This window comes from Mus musculus, chromosome 6 (assembly GCF_000001635.26).
Source record: "Mus musculus strain C57BL/6J chromosome 6, GRCm38.p6 C57BL/6J".
NCBI lineage: Eukaryota > Metazoa > Chordata > Mammalia > Rodentia > Muridae > Mus > Mus musculus.
Genome location: NC_000072.6, coordinates 68045214 through 68070222, shown reverse-complemented (window position 1 = coordinate 68070222; position 25009 = coordinate 68045214). Strand labels below are relative to the sequence as shown.

At 37.7% G+C, this 25009-nt stretch overlaps 2 pseudogenes, 1 gene segment (V, D, J or C) and 1 further gene; all 4 read right to left on the bottom strand.

Moving 5' to 3' along the window:
* Positions 1–25009, bottom strand: part of Igk (immunoglobulin kappa chain complex) — a 3171119-nt gene that overhangs the window by 2656532 nt on the left and 489578 nt on the right.
* Positions 3395–3854, bottom strand: Igkv14-118-2 (immunoglobulin kappa chain variable 14-118-2; annotated as a pseudogene). The gene is given in 2 exon segments: positions 3395–3678; positions 3800–3854. Coding segments are annotated over 2 exon segments (339 nt in total).
* On the bottom strand, positions 13413–13878 carry Igkv9-119 (immunoglobulin kappa chain variable 9-119; annotated as a pseudogene). Its single transcript is given in 2 exon segments — positions 13413–13710; positions 13824–13878. Coding segments are annotated over 2 exon segments (353 nt in total).
* Positions 19769–20240, bottom strand: Igkv9-120 (immunoglobulin kappa chain variable 9-120). The segment is given in 2 exon segments: positions 19769–20064; positions 20189–20240. Coding segments are annotated over 2 exon segments (348 nt in total).

Here is a 25009-nt window from a genome sequence, read left to right as displayed (position 1 = left end):
AAAAAAGGCTTGGGTACCTTTGCAGAAAAATGAAAACTGATTTTGACATTGAAGCAGATACAAAATTATGCCTTGTAAGAATTCTTCCAGAAGTAACTAGAACTAAGTGCTTAAATGTTTCTCATTTAGTAAAATGGTGAACTGGGGTTCTTCAGTATCAAGAACTTCTATTTGTAGGCAAAGAAAAGCTAATTCTTCTTGCACACACCTTGGAAATGATATAGAATATAATAGGCCAATATAATTTGTACATATTGTGCAAGGATTTTTCTGTAGTGCTTGCTATGAGTTAGGGAAGGGGTGGTGACACCAGTGCGTTTTGTGTTGGCATTGCAGGTGCATACACGATTAAGGTTCTGAAAACACAGACTATTTACACAATGGGTATGCTTAGAGAAACTGCACACACACACACACACACACAGACACACACACACACACACACACAAACACACACAACATCCACTGAGGCAAATAAATGCAAATGAGCTCATTAATAATATAAAAACTCTTTCAATTTCCTCATTTATTATAAAAGATATCAACCCAAGAGAAGCTTGTGTGCAAAGTGGAGAAGTTACTGCCTATAAATTTTTGACAACTTCCTATGAGTGTACAACTATTTGAAAATAGAGAAATTCAACGGTCTTCTGGAAACAGTGACTTGAGTTGCAATTCTCTCATAAAACCCCAAGAGCTATATCTCCCTCTCCTGGAGGAAATCCAGGCCATCTCTCCAGCACATTTTGAAGAGATCAGGAATGGGACAGTTTGTGCTTATAAGAAGAGTCCCACCGAAAATGTGAATCTCTAACACCCAAAACCAAGATATCTGCCGAAATGAATCAAGACATTATTTAAATGGATCAATTTGGCAAAGATATTTTAGATTTAGATGGTTAAAATTTTCTTGTATCATAAAATATCTTGGTTTCTCCGTTTATGGTGATTAATATTTTTGATGGGTAGAGTGATCTGAGCTTGCACCTGTGGTATTTTCGGTCTGTAAGACATCTGTTCAAGATATTCTGGCTTTTAGAGCCTCTGTTGAAATGTCTGCTCTTGTTCCTACATGTCTGCACTTATATGTAACTTGGCCTTTTCACTTACAGTATTTAATATTCTTTCTTTGTTCTGTGTATTTAGCACCTTGATTTTCATGTGGTGGAACTATTTTCTTTTCTGGATCAATCTATTTGATGTTCTATATGATTCTTGTACATTTGTGGCCATATCTTTTTGAGGATAGAGTAGTTTTCTTCAATGAGTTTGGTGGAGGTGGTTTCTGGCCATTTGAACTAGGAATCGTCTCACTCTTCTATTTCTATTATTCTTAGATTTGGTCTTTTCATTGTGTCCCAAATTTCCTAAATGTTTGGGATTAACAAATCTTTACACTTTTTTTTTCTAATGTGTTTTATGCCTGAGATTCTCTTTTCTACCTCATTTTTTTCTGTTCATGATGCTTGCATCCGAGACTCCTGATCTCCTTCCTGGGTTTTCCATCTTCATGTTTCCTCTATTTGTGATTTCATTATTGTTTCTATTTCCATATTTATAACTTGGACATTTTTCTTCAATTCCTTCACCAATTTGATTGTATTTTCCTGTATTTCTTTAAGGGATTTATTTGTTTCCTCTTTAAGGGCCTCCTCCTGTTTGCCTGTCTTTTCCTATATTTCTTTAAGGGAGTTATTTGTTTCCTCTTTAAAGGCTTCTATCATCTTTGAGAGATGGAAATTTACATCAGAATCATGCTCTTTGCGTATGTTAAGGTATCCAGGGCTTGCTGTGGTAAAAGAACTGGACTCTGATGGTGCCTAAATTACATTGACTTCGTTTGTTTATGTTCTTCAACTTGCCTTTCACCACCTGATTATATGTGGTGTTAACTGTCCTGGGAATCTTGAACTGGAGCAGTGCATTGGCTTCTCTTGTTTATGTTCTTCAACTTGTCTTTCTCCATCTGGTTATATGTAGTATTAACTCTCCTGGGATCCTTCGCTTGGAGCAGGCCTCCTGGGAGGCAAGTAGTGCTGTCTCTGGTTAGGGTATGCCTCCTGTGTCCCAAGTTAGAGCAGGCTTCTAGTGTCCCTAGATAGGTCAGGCTCCTGTGTTCCTGGTTAGAGCAGTTCTCCTTGGAGACGGGCAGGGCTGTTAGGTGGGAGACCCAGCACACTGAGCTGCCACAGGTGGAGGTGGAGTTTCTGACCAAAAGGGAAATCAGAGTTATTTCTTCCCTAAAAAGCTAATGATGGAGGTCTGTAGAGATGGCTCAATGATTAAAAGCACTGACTGCTCTTCCAGATGTCCTGAGCTGAACTCCCAGCAACCACATGGTGGCTCACAACAATCTTTAATAGAATCCAGTCCACTCTTCTGCTGTGTCTGAAGACAGCAACAGTGTCACTATATGCATTAAATAAATACATAAATAAATAAATAATCTTTATTTACAAAAACTACCAATGGAGAGAAAATTGGATATTGCCAAAGTTCTAACGAGAAATAACAATAAAATTTCCCTTCCAAACAAAGAAACAAAAAAAAATGATTACCAGAAAAGTTAAAAAATGAGAGCAAAAAAACTACTCTCTGAATTCAAAGGTAATTTATCTTGAAAATATGTTTGCATTAAATTAACTAACATTCATAAAAGTGAAGGAAAAAGTGAAATATTATCATTATATAAAAATACCAAACACCAAACAAATGGGGACACATGAAAAATTACACAAAACAATCAGAAAATACTAACATGAAGATAATAGGATGATTACTGTGTATGCAGTTGGAATAAAAAATGCAGTCAATATGGTTTTCAAAGGGTAGGAAAAAGGGAACTATTCCATTTTCCTGTCAGAAAAGAAACATTTCTTGAGAAGTAAAGACATACTCTGAAAGTTAATGAGTCATACTTTACAAAACAAAGGGAAAATAGAACCTGCAGTATATTTATAAACAAATGAAATCTATTTAAAAGCATAAAATGTGACAAATGATGAAATTATTTATTAAAGGAAACAGTTTTAATAAAGAATGGGTCTTATTTTCTGTCATCTTTACTCTGGATCCTGAGTAACAAAGGCAGACAAGGCTGGTAGGATCAGAATGGGTTTTCACTCACCTTCATGCTCATCCATTGCTGGCTGTTAAGAGGACACCTGTTCACTAGTCTCCTAAGGCAGATGCAATATCATCGGTATTACAGTGGATGAGGTTAAAAAAAAAAATGCATGGCACTTTAACTGCAGAAAATGATCTCATGTTCCAGAGCCCTCAGCTGCAACTAGTAATCTGAAGTTTCTCAGTACCTCTCCCTTACAAAGAACTAACATATTTGACACCTGGACCATAAAAGAAAGATATTTTTGTTAAGATCTGGACCACTCTGGGAGGAACACGAATATGTTACATGTGGTAATACACTTGTAAATTCCCATGCTGCTTTCTCCTGATCTTGAATGTGAAATCTGTACCTGATCCACTGCCACTGAACCTTGATTGGACTCCATCTTCCCATACCATACATCAAGGGCTAAGGAGATTTCCCTGGTTTCTGCTGATACCAGCTTTAATAACTGCTAATGTCCTGACTTCCCTGGCAATTGAGAATGATTGTCTCTCCCAGAGAGGCACACATGGGAGATGGAGTCATCTGGACGTCACATCTAGCTCCTAGAAGAGGAAACATAATGAATATCCATATATGTAAGCATGGTAAAAGAATACATTCCCCAAACGTAAGTCAATACTAATCACAGTATAACAATGAAATTCCAATTTTAGTTTATTTTACCTGGAAACCAGAGCAACAGGATCCCATGAAACTGAGCAGAGGCCCTCATGTCCATGCTGAGTCCTGACTGCAATGACAATGGCACAGAGTATGATGGTATATGAAGAAGTCCCCAAGGCTGTGCATTGAGAACATGCAAATCATTGGGAGCCAGATATTGTTGGGAACAGGTGCAGGACTTTCTCATCTCAGCAGTTAGCACAAGCCCAGAGTCCCCAGACACCTGAGGTCAAACCACTTGCATGTCTCCAGAGAATGAATTTCTTTTGAAAGATTTAAAATTATACATGACATTTCTAATGTATGTACTCTCTAATTTGAACAACATATTTCAAAGATATACTGGGGTAATATAGAAGAATATCCTGCTGTCAGGGAATACACAACAGAGAAGAAACTATTAGATCTTTAACTCACTCAAATAATTCTGATTGGTTGAAAAATAGTATGTGTTCCCCTGTGAAGTGTTTGGAGTAGGCATTTCTTGAAATTGAAAGGACAATTTATCATAACCACTTTCACTGAATTAAAACATGAGATTTGCAGCATTAACTTTGCTAACTATAATTCAAAAAGAGGAGCACAGCACATGGGAATATAACTCCTTGATCTGAGCAACCTGTGTCACTTGAAATTCTGACTCCATGTGAAGATGGAGGTGCTTTCATATATACTGACTAAATGGGTGCACCTTTTCCTCAGCTTCAAATCCTCCAAAGGTTGGTTTTCTACTATTTACTACTCTTTCCCACAATTCCTCAGCAGTGAGGACAGACTTGAATACTGTCACAGAAAACACTTTATACACGGCTCTGCTGTGTACTACAAATGATATTTTCACCTTTCATTCTTGAGCAGCAAATAGAGAAACTGTTCTTACTCAAGCAGCAATATCACTGTATGCTTGAAGCAACCTAAGGATTTCCTGAAGCTGGGGAATCCTTGGTATCTTTTAGAAACATATCTGTGAAAGGCCAGAGGTTGTGTCACAGAATTGCAGATGCCTAGGCTTCATGACTCCAATGTATTGTTTCTGGTCCTGGATTGAAATAGAGTACAGTGGTACAGGGTACATGATGAAGAGACGCTTTTTTCAAACATGAAAGAAATATACTGTGACCTATAGTACTGCAGGCCAAGTGCTAAGGACAAAAACGAAGCAAAATTAAAACAAAACAAAACAAAACAAAACTTTTCTACACAGGCACTCTGTAGTTACTTCTGTTCCTAACTAGGTGCAGTTTCTCATTCTCTTCCACTTCTTAATGTTTCCTAGTGGTATATAAATGTACTTATGAATGAAATTTCAATATAGGCACTTAGGAAAACACTACAGATTCAACTCTAACACTACTTCTCTAGCCCCCAAATACTCATCTTCATTTTAAAATGAAACAAACAAAACCACAACAACAAAAACATTGTGTAAATTTTTGACTCTGGTAGTCCTTACAACTCCTGAATTTTTAAAAGTGAAGTCAAACTCCCAATGAATAACACAATAAATGATTTTTATCAATAATATCATGTACAATCTGCACAAAGAGAAGTTGATTGTTGAGTTAAAGGTTGGTAATGGTGGAATTAATGACAACTATTAGAAAGAGGATATTCTGTGTGAATCTAGTCTGTTCTGCATGTAGAAATCCTGCCTGAAAAAGTAAAGAAATAAAACGTTAGAGAATGAGCTTTCAACTGACAATGGAACATGGTAAATATTCCGATATATAAAAGAATATATAAAAATATTCCAAGCAACAAGTGAATGAAAACAAGACCATAACCAAGAGATCAAATCATGTGTCACCATATCTACTGTGCAGAACACGAGGGGGTCAACATAAAATCACACAAACTTGTACAGTCATAAATTTATGATCTTTTCCTCTCTAACTATGTGTTTTCTGTCTTAAGTTGCCTTCATATTCTGCCTATAACTTTCACCAAACTCGGTTTTCTTGAAAACTATTTCTTCATAGAAAATCTGTTGTATCCTTTAATTCATTACCGGGAATCTACCCATTGCCTTCAGAAACTATCTACAGGGATTTCAAAGATGTCACATACTATCTAGCCTCAGAGACATTACAATGAGATTTTGGAGGAGACCTTTTTTTTACCCCAAAATGGTTGCATTATCCATTTCTCTAACATAAACATCAAGTGGCAAAGACTCTGTAGTTGTACAAAGCTCCTGACCCTATGACAGACAGGAGGCAACAAAGTGAGTGAACCAGAGAATGAGGGCAAAATAATCCCTCAGGTCTATGCACTCAGGGTCATACAGTCTAACTCAGTCATCTTCCTTCAGAATCCACAGATTCCAAAAGCAATATCGCCTGTGGAAGAGGATTTCATCCACAAGCCTGGGAAACCCTTAAGACCTGAAAGGTAGATAACTCTTGATTTAAATACTTCCATTACATGTTTGCTATCTAAATAGGTGAGAATCTAAATATTAATACTCCAGAGGAGACCAATGTTTTCTACTTTTTTCTTTTTATTATTAATTATATAATAAAAATAAAAATGAGAATTATATAAGGTGTCTCTTGATCATATTTATTCATAATCTATACACAACCAATTTCACCAAAAATGATCATTTCCCTATTCACCTTTTCCTCCATTTCTTGCCTTATTCTTATTTTGTTACATTTAAGACATGTTAGGTTTATAGGATCTCCTAATTTGTGGAGGCAATGAGTCAGAGATTTAAATGAAGGAAAATAGCCACAGTAGAAAAACATAAGGTGTGCTATTCCCCCAGATTTGAACTAGCTTCATTTCCAGTTTAGGAAGAAACAAGAGATTCATGTTTTACAGACTGACCTCAAGAGGGATTCAGCATATGTTATATGAAAAAGAAAGCAGAATGTTTTTACTTTATTCTAAATCTGATATTGTCTTTTCTAGCATTAAATAGGCTTGAGTCACCTACTTGATAACTGTGCGCCTAATCAAAGAACCTATAGGAAGCCAGACACATACATGCATTCAAGTCCAACCCCTATCACCGAAAGACCATGTAACTTTTGACAAATTATTTGTAAAAACACAAACTTCTTCACACATGTACACAGTTTTTAATGTTTATATATATATATATATATATATATATATATATATATATATATACATACATACATACATACATACATACATACATATAGTGACTGTGTGGTACCTTGAAAGGCAGCCTGTTTTGAATGAGTGAGGCATGTTCCATAAACCCAATAGAAAACCCTACAAGACATAGAACAGTGAGCCATTTTCCCAGAGACAGGTGCCTGACACCACAGAGCCCCCAACTCCATAATTCTGTGACTATCAGTCACACAGACCAAGCCCCAAGCTCCTGACATTCTAGCTAGACTCCATCCTCACAGTTACCTGACAATAGCCAGGCATGCTCCTCCCCACAGCTACCCTGCAACTTCAAGATAGCCCAGCCCACTATAAAAGGGGCTGCTTGGTCCCTCCTCTCTCTCTTATGCTCTCACCTTTCTTACTCTCATTTCTAGCTCTCCTTCTCTCCCTCCCTTCCCCGCTCTCTCCACATACCATGGCTGGTCTCCCTCTTTCTACCTTCTCTCTTTCTCACTGCCTTTCTACAATAAAGCTCTAAAACCATAGACTGTCTCTGTGCATCAAGGCCTGCCATGCTTGAACAATGGAATAGGATTTTCCCCTAAAGAGCCATGTCTAACCTCCTGCTGGAAGGTCTTCCTGCACTCTAGCCATGGATCTGACCAGATTCTCTCCCGAATGAGAATCACCCAGCGCCCCTTCTCCCCCTGCCCTCTCCTCTTTTATGCCCTGGGGTTGACCAAGCTGCCTCCAGTGCCCCCTTTTTGTTCTCATCTATTCCACAGCATCCAGCAGTCTGGGATGTCCGAGACTGAGGACCTGTTATCTCTGACCTCCGTGAGGCACAGTGACCTCAGACTGCTCCCTGTCCAGTTCCTCTTGCGCACCTGGGATCAATGGCTTCCCAAAGCAAGACACCTACCCGGGGCTGCGTGGAGAGCGTGGGGCAGTCCTCCATGTCTGCCTGTCCAGAGCACCGAAACTTTGGTGGGACACAGGTTCTCTCCCACCCCTTTTATTCCCCAACACCTGCTACTTATATGTGCAATACGTGTAGGCAGGTTCCAGAGAAATCAAGAAGAGGAAAGTTGTGAGCCACTCTATGTGTTTCCTAGGAAAACATGTATCATCTATAAGGGCAGATTCATCCTCCAATACCCCATTTTAAGCAGAGCCATACCAAGAGCTATGTTCCATGCACTTATGTAAAATACAATTAATTAGACAGTAGCAGCAAGTACTCTACATAGAAACGTTCCTGAAAAGAATTGTGACTTCCACTCAGCCTTCTGCTAGGCTGATTTCCTTATAAAAACTTCAGTGGTTATGGAGAAGTAGGAATCACAGGTCCAAGGTCTAAGTAACATTTTCTTGGGCAAACTTTACAACCCTTAACACCATTTGTGCTTCCAACATCTCTGTTTGAGTAATGTCTTTGTGACTAAGAAGTATAAGGTTTTAACATACTCTAAGCTACCACCAACCAGCATACTACATCTGAGGACAACAGCAGTGATTTCACTTCTGTGACTTATTGTTGCTATTGAGGTATGTATCAATGCATTGAAAGGTATCCATGACTGTCTGTATTCTGATGCTATAAAAAATTCATAAGGCTGTAACTGGGTAAGAATGAGGAGGAGTAACCTAACTCTTTGTTCTCACAAGGTCATTCATACTTGGATACAGGGTGAACTCTCTTAACTTCATGCAAATATGAGTTGTGGTTTGGGTTGGTTACTGAGACATCTATCTCATGGTGGTATAGCATGGTTGCTAATGGTGTGTTAATAACAAAACGCTTTCTGCTGTATATATTCTACTAATTGATTTTTATGGCTGTGGTCATACAATAATTTAATAATTTTATTTGTAAAATGTAACTAGGATTAGTTTAAGCTTAAAGTCAACTCTTCCTCTCTTCCTGCCTCATTGTTCAGAGCACAATTGCAATCTATATATTTTGATCACATTTATATTTATCAAACATGTGGAAAGTAACAAGTAGTCCTTAAAGCACATTACAAGATCTAATAATGGTTAATTGTCCCAAATCTTCGCTTGGAACAATGGACGTGAGTTTTTAAATTTAAAGTGTTTAACTATGTTTTTAAAGACAAAACATACATAATCTATAATTCGGTAAAATTGTGATCTCTTTTATCATTATCACAATTCTAGTTCTACAATGTGGTTTCTGTTGTTGAGGGTATGAAATGACTATAAGAAATGATTGCCCTTCCTGGATACATGTTTTTTCTATTGGACAATTGTCCTCTCATTAGAGATTAATAAATTCGCACCTGGGTATACTGCCATAAAATGACCACAGCAGAACATGTTAAATGTTAATATTCCTCCACAAAAAGAGATGATGAACTGGTCATCATAAACCAATTTGAAAATATTGGTGGGATTTGAAGATGTCCTCATGCAAACCAAGTAAGGAGTTCTTGATGTGACTGCACTCTTACTCTTCAGGGTCACTCACACTCCCATCAGAAATTCCTTGCCAATCATTTGTAAGAACAATGACTTCATTAGTACACCAGGGAGAACTTCAGTAAATTTAAAATTTGTCCTGGGTATCATATGAAGAGGAGATAGACATGGCTTTGTCTCCCCTCGCACAGGGAGAAAATTCTTACAATAAATAATAAATTTACTTGTTAATGGTACTATGTTTCATGGTAGCACGAAATAAAAAGAATAGGAGGATGTAGATACAGAAATTGTTTCGGTAAAGAAGGATTTATATGAAGATTCTGATAGGGGGGATGTTGTCAGAATAAAGATAAAAAATGTTAGACACTATTTGCAAAGTATGAAGCTTTGAGTACATTGTTTAAGAAATGTAAATGATAAGACTTAGAGATAATGTTATGAAATTAACGTTTCTAAGTTCTAAGATAAACAATCACAAAAACTGGCTAAAATGTATGTGAATCAACATTTATTTAGAAGTATCTGACTATTTGACATTAAACAGTAGTTAAAAGAACCAGACTAGTGTAACTGATCTTCTACATGTTAAACAAACACACTTGAAGCTACTCTAATGTGGTCAGAGGGACTAAAATACAGAATATTTTCTCCCTTGCTCTTTAAGGTCTATGAGGACTGCAAGGACTGTGGGTCATCTCTAAAAATGTTCTGCAACTTTGGGAAGTCACCTGTTCTCTTGTCCAGGGAGGCTACAGGAAAACTAACTAATGAATTCTATCAAGAGTCCACTCTACAAAGAGGAGGGCAACATAGAGGAAAAAAATTCTTCAGTGCTTCAATGGAAAGCCACAGCCAGCCCCAGCAAAGCCTTTGATTATCTCACAGAGACAGACAATGAATAAAGATGGGCTCCAAGAGTAAGAGATTCCTCACAAGCCCACGTGACTCTTGCAAACTTAACTGATTTTAGCAGGACAAAAGCAAGCAATAATTTTGGCTACCTACTTGATCTTAAACACCCAACAGTAAACATTAAAATTAAAATTAAGTAAAATTAAATAAAATTAAAATAAAAACAGTAAACATTAAAATGTAAACATTAAAATGATTGGTAGGATGCTTTAACAATTAAAGGGACATAAATGATGTTTGGACAACTATTCCTCATTAATGATTCTCTTCCTCATAAGACCTGCATTGGCCTACCTTACCTCTATAGTGTCTGCACACAGCTGAGAAGCAGGCTTATCTGCTTAGATGCTGAGTCCAAATGTTAAAGCTGTATGTCTTACCTATAGAACACTATCTGTGTCTGGAAGAGTATTTCACAGAGATGTAATACGTCCTTACATCCTGTTTACTGAATAAAGTATGGAGCCAGATACTCAGTCACCAAACTCACATGTTTGGGAAATTATATCCAAATTCTGTTCTTGAAATTTTTCTAGACAAGGACTTAATAGAACTCCATATCTCTTTTAATGTGTCAACCAAGATGTTGACTTTAATTAACATCTTTTACAACGCTTACAGGTGTCCGTCTCTTATACCAGAGTCTAATGTAACAAACTGTGGGTTGCAGTCATTTAATCCTTCTATAGAACTCAGGTACTCCCTAATATTTCTCCTCTTCAAAATTTTCCCTTTATGTTCCTCACAAATTGTACTTATAATACCTCATTCAAATATCACAAAAAAATTATGTTATCACCAAAAAGGTGGATTATATTTTGGATCTTTGCTATCTGTCAAGTTATATTATGGCCCCATAGATGGATCCCCAGTGCCTCCCATTTCCTCATCTACCTTTTGACATCTCTAAGCAGTTAAGAGAGATCTGTGCCCAAAAACTCCTAAAGGCATTTTGGGTGATCTCTGAAAATGGGAATAATGAGCCTTCCGAGTATTCCCTCTTCTTAGCACTCTGGGCATTGTTTTTCAGCACTCAAAACTAAAATAGGCAGTTTGAAGTTCTCTCTACATCAGTTAACCTCTCAGTCTCACCATCTCTCAGAAAAACTTTAAAAATATTCAGATCAGCTTCACATCCTTTCCTCTGGTTGCTGTGGTATTCTAAAACTAAGTAGGACTACACGTCCTTACTGATAAGGGTGGAATTTAGGCCCACATTGAACAATGCAAATTCCTCACCAATAAATCAAAATGGTTTTGAGATGAAGCCCAAGTTCACGGTGATCAGAGGAATCATTGATGGGTATGCCTCTTCCTCTGGATGGACTGCTGGTTCCTTCCCACAGAAGTTTCTCCCCTAGATCACTGTTCCTCATTATCAACCCTGTACTTATATTTTGCCAAGTATTTTGGATATTTTACTTACTGTACACACCTTCATTAAAATAAACAGATTTCTCTCTATACCTGAACACGAAATGTTCATGTAAGCTCCCCTATTTATTCTCATCCAACAGCAGCTCCTTTCTTTCCTGAGGCATCAGCTAGCCGATATTTGGGAGACTGTTGTGGAGTTCCACCTGCTAGGTGACTTCATAACTTTCACCCCAGACAAAATACATTTCATTTAACTAGTCCTATGTTTTGTTCTGCTACCTTCCTTCCATACACCCTGTATGTGTGTTTCTTCTGAAGCTTATCTGAGTGTAGCACATATAACATATAACATATAACCAATTACTATCTTCTTGAATGACTGCGTCTGGAAGAAAAAAAAATTCAGTAGAATTCTTTTACCTCAGTGTACTACAGTCTTTGACTTCATTCACTATCACTATTTTGTTACCCTTGTTGAGGTGTCCCTCCAACTCCAATTTCAAAGTGAAATACTTGCTCACTAGACACAACTCTTTTACTTTTTCCATTTTATACCTGACCATAATACTTTTGTGGACTCTACTTTTGCCTCTCCCATTAATCTGCACAGGAGAGACGGATTCCCCTTTTAAACAGAATGTACCACCTCTTAAAAGTGACTGGTTTAACTTATTCATGTAACTACTCAGTCTATCTGTTCATTAGATTCCATTGTTCCCTAGAGCCAAGGCTGCCAATATGTCTCAGTCACTATGAAGCCACACTGCTCTCATGCTACAGTTTTACAAAATGAAGAACAGCAGTATGAACTAACCAGTAAGTACCCCCTGAGTTCCTGTCTCTAGCTGCATATGTAGCAGAAGATGGCCTAGTTGGCCATCATTGGGAGGAGAGGACCTTGGTCTTGCAATTATATGCCTGAATACAGGGGAATGCCAGGGCCAGGTAGAGGGAGTGGGTGGGTTGTGGAGCAGGGTAGAGGAAGGGTATAAGGGACTTTCGGGATAGCATTTGAATTGTAAATGAAAAAAAGTCTAATAAAAAATTGTTTAAATTTAAAAAAAATGGGGGGTGAGGGCAGAAGATAGTACTTGAAACTGAAATTAAGACAGCTATGGGGTGGTTAAGAGCACCGACTCCTTGTCCAGAGGTCCTGACTTCAATTCCCAGTAACCACATGATGACTCAAAATCGTAATGGTATCAGATTCCCTCTTCTGGTGTATGAATGTGTGTGTCTGTGTGTCTGTATGAACACAGAGAATACATATAATGACAAAAAGAATTAGCTGTCAGTTACCTTATGGGTGCTGAGAATCAAATGCATGTCACTTTCAGGATAAATAAATGCTCTTAACCACTGGGTTTTCCCTCCAACCCATAAATGAGATTTAAATGGATATCATATCTAGTTTGTTAATAAACTCAATGTAATGCAAATATTATTCGTGAGGTTTACAAGTTGTTAAACTCAGTCAAGAATTTATGTAGAGAGTCAAAGGACAGCCTAACTAGAAAAACTGAAATCCTAGAAAGGTGGCATTATATCTCCTGACTTCATTATTCTCTGTTGTATAAAATTAGAGTGATTAGGACTGTGGTACACTCCTGCCTTCCAGAGGCAATGCACATGTGTATTTTTTGTCATATCAGTCACCCCAAACTCTCAGAGAGACCTGTTACATCTGAGAAATACTTAGAGTAGATGATTCATGAGAAGTAGCAGCTAGAGCAGCCCAGCCTCTCATTTCTGCTTTCATGGGGTTTATGTTGTGATTTGAATCACTGTGGGAGGAGAACTAGCATATTGTAGACAGTAATAAATTGCCACATCTTCAGACTCTAGGCTGTTGATGGTGATTGAATAATCTGACCCAGACCCACTGCCACTGAACCTTGATGGGACACCAGAATCTAATTTGAATGTGGAGTAGATCAGGAGTTTAATAGTTCCAACTGGTTTCTGATGATACCAGCTTAAATAAACTCTAATGCTCTGACTAGCCCGTCAAGTGAGACTGACTCTGTCTCCCAGAGAGGCAAACATGGTCGATGGAGACTGAGTCATCCGGATGTCACATCTGGCACCTAGGAGTGGAGACATAATGAATATGTACATAGGTAAGCATGATAAAATAAGACAGTCCCCAAATGCCTGTCAACACTAATCACAGTGAAATTCCAATTTTAGTTCATTTTACCTAGAAACCAGAGCAACAAGATCCCAAGAAACTGAGCAGAGGTCCACATGTCCATGCTGAGTCCTGACTACAGTGACAATGGAACAGTATATGTGTGACTGGTATATGAAGAAGTTCCCAAGGCTATGCATTGAGAACATGCAAATCATTGGGAACCAATTATTGCTGGATACAGCTGCAGGACTTACTCATCTCAGCAGTTAGCCCAAGCCCAGTGTCCCCAGAAGCCTGAGGTCAATCCACTTGTATGTCTCCAGAGAATAAATTTCTTTTCAAAGATTTAAAATTATATATGGCATTTCTAATGTATGTAGTCCTATTGTGAATAATATATTTCAAAGATATAATGGGGTAATAGAGAAGATTATCCTGCTGTCAGGGAATATACAACAGAGAAGAAACTACTACAAGAAACTCACTCAAATAATTCTGATTGGTTAAAAAATATAGTATGTGTTCACCTGTGAAGTGTTTCGAGTAGAAATTTCTTGAAATTAAAATGCCAATTTATCATAACCATTTTCACTGAATTAAAACATGATTTTGCAGCATTAACTTTGCTGACTACAGTTCAAGGAGAGGAAACCCACAGCACAAGCACCTATAACACCTTGATCTGAGCAACCTGTGTCACTTGAAGTTCTGCCTCCATGTGAAGATGGAGGTGCTTTCATACTTAGAGACTAAATGCACCTTTTCCTCAGCTTTAGATCCTCCATATGTTGGTTTTCTATCATTTGCTACCTTTATCTCATAATTACTCAACTAGTGTGGATATACTTGAATTCTGTCACAGAAAACACTGCTACCTGATACATGGCTCTGCTGTGTCCTACAAATGATACTTTAACCTTTCATTCTTGAGCAGTAACTAGAGAAATTATCTTTATTCAAGCAGCAACATCACTGTTTGCTCAAAAAACCTAAGGATTTCCTGAACTCTGAGAATCCTTAGGGACATCCTTTACAAACATACCTATGAAAGGACACAGACTATTGCAGCATGGGCCTGAACCCACTGATTTTCCAGGGGCCTGGACTTGAGTGATGGTGAGAACAAATGTGTAGTCATAGGTAGCTTCTTCAATATACAGAGCACCATCCCCACCAGGAGTACCACGCAGCAGCTATTGGATGAGTTAATAGTAATGCTGCATTCTCTGCCTCTTCCCTAAATTCTCTCTTTGCTGACAACTAGTGTATCTGCGTCTCTTGGATTTTTGAGGCTTGGAAGACATTTCTGAGTTCTCACCTGATAGCCTCAGGATCTGAGGAAGATTCTCTTAGGACACTTTTAGTAGATATGAATATGAGGATATACATTTCCTTTAAATCAAAACAAGTAAATCATTAATATGCAGGTCATCTTGCATCTGAATTCTTACCACACCTACTTTAATGATATGTGCAAATATGAAGGAATTTCCAGAAACACTCAGCTTTCATTTATCCATAGGTCTTAAATTGCATTAACTACTAAATGATTTTGGTTTTGCATTATACCTTCCTATGAAAGTATATATTGATGGTATAAGAGTGAGAATTCTGCCCTTTTTTGTATTTATTGGTTATTTTATATATTTACATTTCAAATATTATCCTCCCTTGTCAGTTTTCTATCCACGAGCCCCCTATCCCCTCTTCTCTCACCCTGCAACCCACCCACTCCTGCCTAAGCAGCCTAGCTTTCCCCTATCCTGTGCAATCAAGTCTCCACTGGACAAAGCATCTACCCTCCCAGTGATGACAGGTAAGGCAATACTCTGCTACTTATCCACTTGAAGCCATAGGTACCCACTGTGTACTCTTTGGTTGGTGGTTTAGTCCCTGGGAGCTTTGATGGGTCTCGATGGAGCAATTGAGGCTAAGCAGTTCATTGTACTAAGGCTATTGCTCTTTGCTCTCATCCTCAGATGATATTTTTTTTGTCTGTCCCACAGCAAATGGTGCCCTGATTTCTATGTCATCCACAACCTGTTCCTGCTGCTGATACTACTACTCAGCATCCCCTCATTTGGCCTTCCTACTGTCCAGGAATATATCTTTGGGGGTTGCTTCTGACTTCTTGATTTGTTTTGTTTCCTGTTTCCAGTTCTACAGTCTAGTCTAGTCTCTGACATACAGAGTGATAGACTAGGCTTCTCAAGAGCCAAGCAAGAATTACCAAAACATTAAATGTCATCAATGGTGGTCAAGATCTTAAGTGCTGTGAGCTTTTTGTGTGGGTAGGAATAACAGAGTGGTCCGGTTTAGCTTGTGGTACTCCCACCACTGAGTCCCACCAAGAGCGCTCTTGCTTGAGTCACAGGTTTTTTCCTGATTTCTACTCTGTATTCTTTCAACTTCCTCTTGCTAATCTGCTTTCTTAGTTTTTAAGGTTGCTTTTATTTAATTTTATGGATGAGTGGTTTTACTTGTATTTATGGATGACAATGTACATGCCTGTGCCCAGGAAAGTCAAAAGGAGTCAGCAGGTTCCATAGAATTGAAGTTGTAAATGTTTGTAAACCACCAGGTACATGCTAAGAACTGAACCCAAGTCTTCTGAAAGACCAGTCAGTGCTCCTGTCTGTGTTCATCTCACTACCCTTCCTACCACCTTTTTCAAGATTTCCAATATTCTTTCTCTCTGGTTCTTTTGAATTTAACTGTCCTGGTTTATACATGGTGTCACAATTCAGAAAATTCCAAACCTCCACCTTTCCCCAAAAGTCCCCTTAATGTGTTTTTTGCTTCCTTTTTTACTTGGATGAAACTGAAAGTAATAATTTTTGGGTATTTGTCTGTGGTTTTCAAGTAGCTCTGATCCCCAGCTGTGAAGAATTTCAGAGCTGTCATCATTCTAAGGATTTTGCTTTAAGTAGCAAGTCACTTAGGTTTTCAGTCATGGTCTTTCTCACACATTTCCTTCCTTATGTACTGTCAAACTGTGCCTTGGGAAAGAGATATAGGATGTTATTCTCCTGTCTTAAACACTCCTCACTCACCTTTTGTATTTGAACCCTTTCACTAATATTTGCCCAATGGCTTCTATTACCTAAAATTGACTACTGCCACCCTAATGCATACAGAGAATTGTTTCTCCAAAAAATTACCTTAGATTTTGTCATATCAAGGTTAAAGGCAATGATAAACTACAATGTAATATAAAACAAGCCTGTTTATGAAGAACAGATATAATAAATTTAAGTGGTCTTGAATTTTTATTGTCGTATGTCAGAAATCTCTAAAGGACTTCTTCCCAGAACTTACATTAATGTCTTTAAGGAAGCCAAGGCACAACACTGTACTTGAAGTATGTAAAATTGAATAATATAACATCAGGAGCAAAAGAGACTAGAAAATATGTGGCTGTTTTCCATGTATTTATGGTCTGTTTTGGTTTAGTTGTGGATAAATAGAGGGTCACATAGAGATTATATATCATCCACCTTTCCTTCTGTCCGTCTGTCTATTCACCATGTGTGCACTGAAAGTCCTAAAATCTGAGAGTTGCTAGCTTTATAAATAGTTGAGTAAATGAAAGTAAGTCTCCAGGCTTATCAATTTTTTTTCAGTTATACATGTCATAGCTATTGTGATGGCTACAAAATCACACTTTCTTTAAAAATTAAAAATTTTCTGAGGAATGAAGAAGGCAAATATTCACTGAGATGGAAACATTGGAGGGAGAACAAGTTCACGCTTTGATCTTCTTTCTGTTATGGTTAAGGGTGACAACGACTACATACAGTAAGCAAAGACAAAAAAATGTCTCCCCTTATAGGTGAGAAGGTGGCAGCACTAAAACTTCTAAAATAATAGAGCAATTTTCTTATTTTGTTAAAAAAAATTCCAACAAAGTTTTTTTTTTTTTTTTGGGGGGGGGCTGGTTTGTAAGTAGAGACAGGGATATAGAAGAAATGAATAAAGTAAATTGTGTTTTTGTGTCTCTTCCTCATGTTCCTCATCCACTTCTTCCCCTTCTGTACATTCACCAGTTTGTTTTCCTCCTGGGAGGCATTGTGTTGTAGTTGAATGTATTTCCCAAGACAACAGGCACTTTAAGATTACACACTGTATCCATATCGTTCACCCATTTGACAATTAAGGTAAAGAATTATGTAATTATCTCTATAGTGCCTTAAAATCGCTTATATGGGAGTCATTAACTCTACATCATAAATCTTTAAAGAAGAACACATAGCCACAAAAATATCTTACTGACATGTGCTGTCTATAAACTTCTGTCAAATATAATACTCAGTGGGGAATAATACCTCAGATTATACAAAAGATCAAAATGTCTCTGGCTGTATCTAAAACAATAAAACAGACACAAATTTAGGAAGAAATGAGCAATGAAGTGAAGGAAATAAAATGTTTGGTAATAATATTAGCAGACAAATTGATAAATCACAGAAGCTCAACATAGACATTTGAAAGTAATGACCAAATATCTATACATACACTGAGGATAGAAGAATAGTACCTGTATATTAAAAGGCATACAAGTAAATAGGGAGCATATCTGTGTTCATACTCTGAAATTCTTTTTTAAAAATGAATGTATGTATTTTTCTCATGTCCCTAAGAACATTACATGCACATCCAGTACCATCAAAGGACAGAACATGTTGCTTGGTCCTATTGACAGTTAAGGAAAAGGATTATGTTCTTGTCTCTATGCTACCTTAAAATCACTTATATGGGAATGGTTAATTGTTCTTCATACATTTTTAAAGTAGAAAACATAATAACAAAAATATCTTACTGTCATGTATTGTCTATAAGGCTCAAGCAAATACAATACTCAATGGAGAAATATTGGGCATTTATGCCCCAGATTCTACAAAAGGTTAAAATGTCTATTGTTGCCATTTGTACCAAAAACGATAGCACGAATAAAACAAGTGGAGTAAGAAATGAGCAATGAAATGAATAAAATAAAATGTTTTCAAATAATATTAGTATACAAGTTCATAAATAAAGGAAACAACATAGATATTTGAAAGTAATTACAAGAAAATCTTTACATAGACTGAGGATAGAGGAAAATTCCTGTACATTACAAGGCAAACAAGTGAATAGAGTGTGTGTCTGTGTTGATACCACAAACTACTTTTTACAAAAATGAACGTATGTATTGTTTGCATTTCCCTAAGAAAATTATGTAAATGTAGCATCAAAGAACAAAAGATAGTGCTGAGTCCACTGAAATTGAAATTAAGACAGTTGTTGGGTGGTTAAGAGCACTGACTCCTTGTCCAGAGGTCCTGAGTTTAATTGCCAGTACCAACATGATGACTCAATACCATATGTAATGTTATCAGATTGCCTTATCTGGTATATGAGTCTGTCTGTGTGTGTGTGTGTGTGTGTGTGTGTGTGTGTGTGTGTGTGTGTCTGTGTGTGTACACAGAGAATACATATAATGATAAAAAGAGATAGCTGTCAGTTACCTTATGGGTACTGAGAATCACACACATGTCACTTTCAGGATAAGCAAATGCTCTTAACCACTGGGTTTTTTCTCCAATCCCATAAAAGAGATTTAAACATATATCATCTCCAGTTTGATAAAAAAAAAAAAGAAAAAAAAACTCAGTGTAATGAAAATGGTATTCGAGAAAGAGTTTTGAAAGTTGGCAAACTCAGTCTAGAATTTATGGAGACAGTCAAAGGACAGCATAACTAGGGAACCCTAGAAAGGTGGCATTATATCTTCTAACTTTATTATTCTCTTTTGTATGGAATTAGAGTAATCAGAATTGTAGTGCTCTCCTGCCTTCCAGAAGCATTGCATATGTGTATTTTGTGTCTTAGGAGTCACCCCAAACTCTCAGAGAGACCTGTTCCATCTGAGAAATTCAGAGTGGGTGATTCATGAGAAGGAGCAGCTAGAGCAGCCCAGCCTCTCATTTCTGCTTTCATGGGGTTTATGTTATGATTTGTATCACTGTGGGAGGAGAACTAGCATATTGTAGACAGTAATAGTCTACAAAATCTTCAGACTCAAGGCTGCTGATGGTGAGAGAATAATCTGACCCAGACCTACTGCCACTGAACCTTTTGGGGACACCAGAATCTAAACTGGATGTGGCGTAGATCAGGCGTTTAATAGTTCCATCTGGTTCCTGCTGAAGCCAGTTTAAGCTACTACCAATGTCCTGACTTGCCCGACAAGTGAGACTGACTCTTTCTCCCAGAGAGGCAGATAAGGAGGATGGAGACTGGGTCATCTGGATGTCACATCTGGTACCTAGGAGTGGAGACATAATGAATATCCACATAGATAAGCATGATAAAAGAGGACATCCCCCAAATGCCAGTCAACACTAACCACAGTGGAACAGTGAAATTCCAATTTTAGTTCATTTTACCTGGAAACAAGAGCAACAAGAAGCCAAAAATCTGTGCAGGAGCCCTCATGTCCATGCTGAGTCCTGACTGCAATGACAATGGCACAGGATATGTTTGACTGTTATATAAAGAAGTCCCCAAGGCGATGCAGTGAGGGTATGCAAATTATTAAGAAGCAGTTAGGATTGGTCACAGCTGCAAGGCTTACTGATCTGAGAACTTAGCACAAGATACCTGAGGTCAAACCACTTGTATGTCTCCAGAGGATGAATTTCATATCAAAGATTATAATTATAGATGGCATTTTTAATGTAGGTAGTCTATTTTGAGTAATATATTTCAAAGATATAATGCTGTAATATAGAATATCCTGCTGTCAGGGAATATACAGCAGAGAAGAAACTATTAGATATTAACTCACTTAAATAATTCTGATTGGTTAAAAAAATAGTATGTGTTCCCTATGAAGTGTTTACAGTAGACATATCTTGAAATTAAAAGACAATTTATAATAATCATATTCCCTGAATACATAAGATTACACAGTTTTAACTTTGCTAACTACAAATCAAAGAGGAAAAATACAAAGTGCGTGCCCTTATAACACCTTGATCTGAGCAACATATGTCAAAAGTTCTCACTACATGTGAAAATGGAGGTACTTTCATGCATAGAGAATAAATGGGTCTAACTTTTGTACAGTTTGGGAGCCTCCATATTTTTCTTTTCTACTATTTGCTACTATTTCCTATACTTTCTCCCCATAAAGTGATGACTAGTGATGATAAAATAGAGTACTATAATGGAAAACACTGCTATTTTCACATTTTGTTCTTGAGCAGTACCTGGAGATATTATCCTGATTCAGGAAGCAGCCACACTGTCTGCATGTAGTTCCCACTCTCCAAACAAGTACAATTCAGAAATATTTGTGCATCCTTATAGCACACATATTTAAAAACCACAGATCACACACATCTATGTCTTTATTATGACCACCCAAACTTATTCATCATCACAAGAACTACAATCAATTCAATCTTCAATACTTTTTCCTTAAGCCAAGGAATCCTTGGGGTCTTTCAGAAACTAACGATGGAAGGCATGTCATTAAGGGGATAGCAGTTCCTCTCAACTTAGAAAAAAAGTGAATCATTAATATACAGAGCATCTAGGATCTGAATTCTTATCACACCTCCTTTAATGATATGTGCAAATACAAAGGTTATTCCAGAAACATTCAACTTTCCTTTATCAATAGGACTTAGATTGAACTAAGAACTAAATGACTTTGTTTTCATTTATATTTTCCCAGGAAACTGAATTGATGATAGAAAATTGAACATCGTAACCTTCAAAAAACATTCAACAATTTCTTAATAGACACTATCTCCCACACATTGAATACATACCTGTACATGCTGAGATTTGTGTGTCTCCCTAATCTGTTTATAAATAAATAGGCCTTCTGAATTTTTTCAGACTTCAAAAATTTCATGTTTTAAGGAGAGGATAAAAGCTAATGATTTGGAAATAATGGACCTCACTGAATGTGATTGTTTGTATATTCTTGGACCAGGGAGTGGCACCATTTGGAGGTGTGGCCTTGTTGGAATAGGTGTGACCTGGTTGGAGTAGGTGTGTCACTGTGGGTGTGGGCTTAAGATCCTCATACTAGTTGCCTGGAAGTCAGTCTTCCACTAGCAGCCTTTGGATGAAGTTGTAGGACTCTCAGCTCTGCCTGTGCCATGCCTGCCTGGATACTGCCAAGCTTCCACCTTGATGATAATGGACTGAACCTCTGAACCTGTAAGACAGCCCCAATTAAATGTTGTTTTCGTACGACTTGCCTTGGTCATGTTGTCTGTTCACATCAGTAAAACCCTAAATAAGGCACTGAACCTTTCCATAACTCTTCAAGTCTAGGATCTAAAAATTGAAATTGACATGTCAAAATGACTTCTCAGGTATAGTTATGAGTTTGGTTAGAAATGCATGCTCTGAAATATATGGGTGGAATCACATGTGTTTTTCTAGTAGGGAAAAGGAGTTGAGCTATGCAGATTTGTTGCTACAATGAAAAAGAGAATTGTGGGGTATACTGTCTATTGTTCAGGTTAAGGTGGTAGTTTCCTGGAAATTTATTAGCATTACGCTGTGATACCTGGACTCTAGAAGTTGCTCTCCAATCTCCTTATCCTTGAGGTTAATTCAGGAGATGGTTAACATCCAGAGCTGTAAGGAAACTATAGTTTTAATCAGTTGTGATGCTATTGGCATTTAGCAACAGAAAATCAATTGAAAACACTGTCTTTGATTTCGCTAACTCTGTAATTTTCCTTAATACTCCAACATTTTTAGAATTGTTATCAGGTGGTGACATTGTGAAAAGAAATTTACTTTAAGGTGAGAGAGTTTCAGTTATTCATGGCTATGAAACTCTCATTGTCAACTGTGACTCTTGGGAGAAAATCTTGTATAATGAGTTTTAAGGAACACATGGTTCTTTTGTCTCACAGAATCTCAAATGTCTACCCACCAACACTCTACTGTATTGTTTCTGGGCTTGAGTTTACACAGAGCCTGGTAGTACAGTGTACATGAAGTATAAGAATGTTAAAGAATGAAAGAATTTTGTTTGGGCTTTGTTAAAGAATGAAAGAATGAGAAAAACACCGAGTGACCATGAGAGACTAAAGGACAAGAGCTAGAAACAAAACAAAAAAACAAACCAACAAAAAACCAGAAAACAACAAAAAAAAAATTTTAATGCCATTCCTTCAGAAACACTATGCAGTTACTTTTTGCTCCTAACTAGATCTAGTCTCTGATTTTCTTCCATATTCTAGTGTTTCCTAATGGTATAATCTACTAACGATTAAGTTTTTGATAATGGCCTTGAACTTGGTGGAGGGTCCCAAGGTCCCCAGAGGACTCTCCATGCTGCAGGTACCCTAGCATACCCAGGAACTTGAGATCACTGGTGAGTGGAATGTAACATCTGTTCCATAAAAGCTGGAAGATTTTGGGCCACCAGGAACAGAGACAAAAGAAGCCCGCTGGATCACTGGCTTGGGTTTGTACCAGTTGGTGCCATCCCAACTTAGGCGAAAAATCTGCCGACCCTAGAACACGCAGGACCTTGGGATCACTGCAGGAACAGGGACAAAGGAAATCTGCCTAATGAGTGGCCGGAATTTGATCTGGTGGCTCCAGCCTCGCACCATCTTGGGCACAAACTCAGCAGTCGCTAGCACAACCAGGATCATGGGATCACAGAGACCAGTTGACACAGGACAGCACATGGGTGGCAGAAGCAACAAAGCTTCTTGGACAGGGTCCCATTGGGCCTTCATCCTCAGCCAGGAGGTGAAGTTGAAACCCAGAAACCTGGGCATCTTCCCCTCCAGAGGAGAGTCCACCTCCAGGAAAGACTCTGAAACCTGGACTCAAGAGGTAGATCTGAGTTCCAGACTTCTGTGCACCTTCCCTGCAAGAGGAGAGCTTGCCTGCAGAGTTTTCTGACCACTGGGACTCAGAGGAGAGTTGGACTCCCAGGAGTGTTGACAGAGGCTAAAAGAATCACAGGAGAAATAAGTCCCAGCCAGAGACAGATTGAACATCTAACACCAGAGATTAGCAGATGGCAAAGGTAATCATAAGAATCTTACTAAGAGAAACCAAGACCACTCGGCATCATCAGAACCCAGTGTGCCCACCACAGTGAGCCCTGGATAACCCAACACATCTAAAATGCAAGACTCAGATTTAAAATCATATCTCATGATGCTGGCAGAAAATTTTAAGAAGGGCATTAATAACTCAAATAAATACAAGAGAATACTGATAAACTGGTAGAAGTCCTTAGTAATTGCAGGAAAACACTGCTAAACAGGTAGAAGTCTTTAAGAGGAAACACAAAAATCCATTAACGAATTACAGGAAAACACAACCAAACAGGTGATGGAATTGAACAAAATTATCCAAGATCAAAAAAATGGAAGTAGAAACAATGAAGAAAACGCAAAAGGAAGACAACTCTGGAGATAGAAATCTTAGGAACTAAATAAGGAAAGATAGATGTGAGCATCATCAACACAATACAAGAGATGGAAGAGAGAATCTAAGGTGCAGAAGATTACATAGAGAACATGGACACAACAATCAAAGAAAATGCAAAATGCAAAAAGATCCTAACTCAAAACATCCAGGACATCCAGGACACAATGGGAAGACCTACAGATAATAGGAGTAGATGAGAATGAAGATTTTAAACTTAAATAGCCAGTAAATATCTTCAACAAAATTATAGAAGAAAACTTACATAACCTAAAGAAGGAGATGACCATGAACATACAAGAAGCCTACAGAACTCCAAATAGACTGGACCAGAAGAGAAATTCCTCTTGACACATAATAATCAAAACAACAAATGCATTAAATAAAGATAGAATATTAAAAGCAGTAAGGGGAAAAGGCCAAGTAACATATAAAGACAGATCTACTAGAATTACACAAGTCTTTTCACCAGAGACTATGAAAGCAAGAATCCTGGACAGATGTTATACAGACCCTAAGAGAACATAAATGCCAGCCCAAGCTACTATACCCAACAAAACTCTCAATTACCTTAGATGGAGAATCCAAAATATTCCCTGAAAAAATCAAATTCACACAATATCTTCCCACAAACCCAGCCCTTCAAAGGATAATAAGAGGAAAACTCCAACACAAGGAGGGAAAATATGCCCTAGAAAAAAAACAAGAAAGTAATCCTTCAAGAAACCTGAAAGAATATATCCACAAGAACAGAATCACAACTCTAACAACAAAAATAAGAGGAA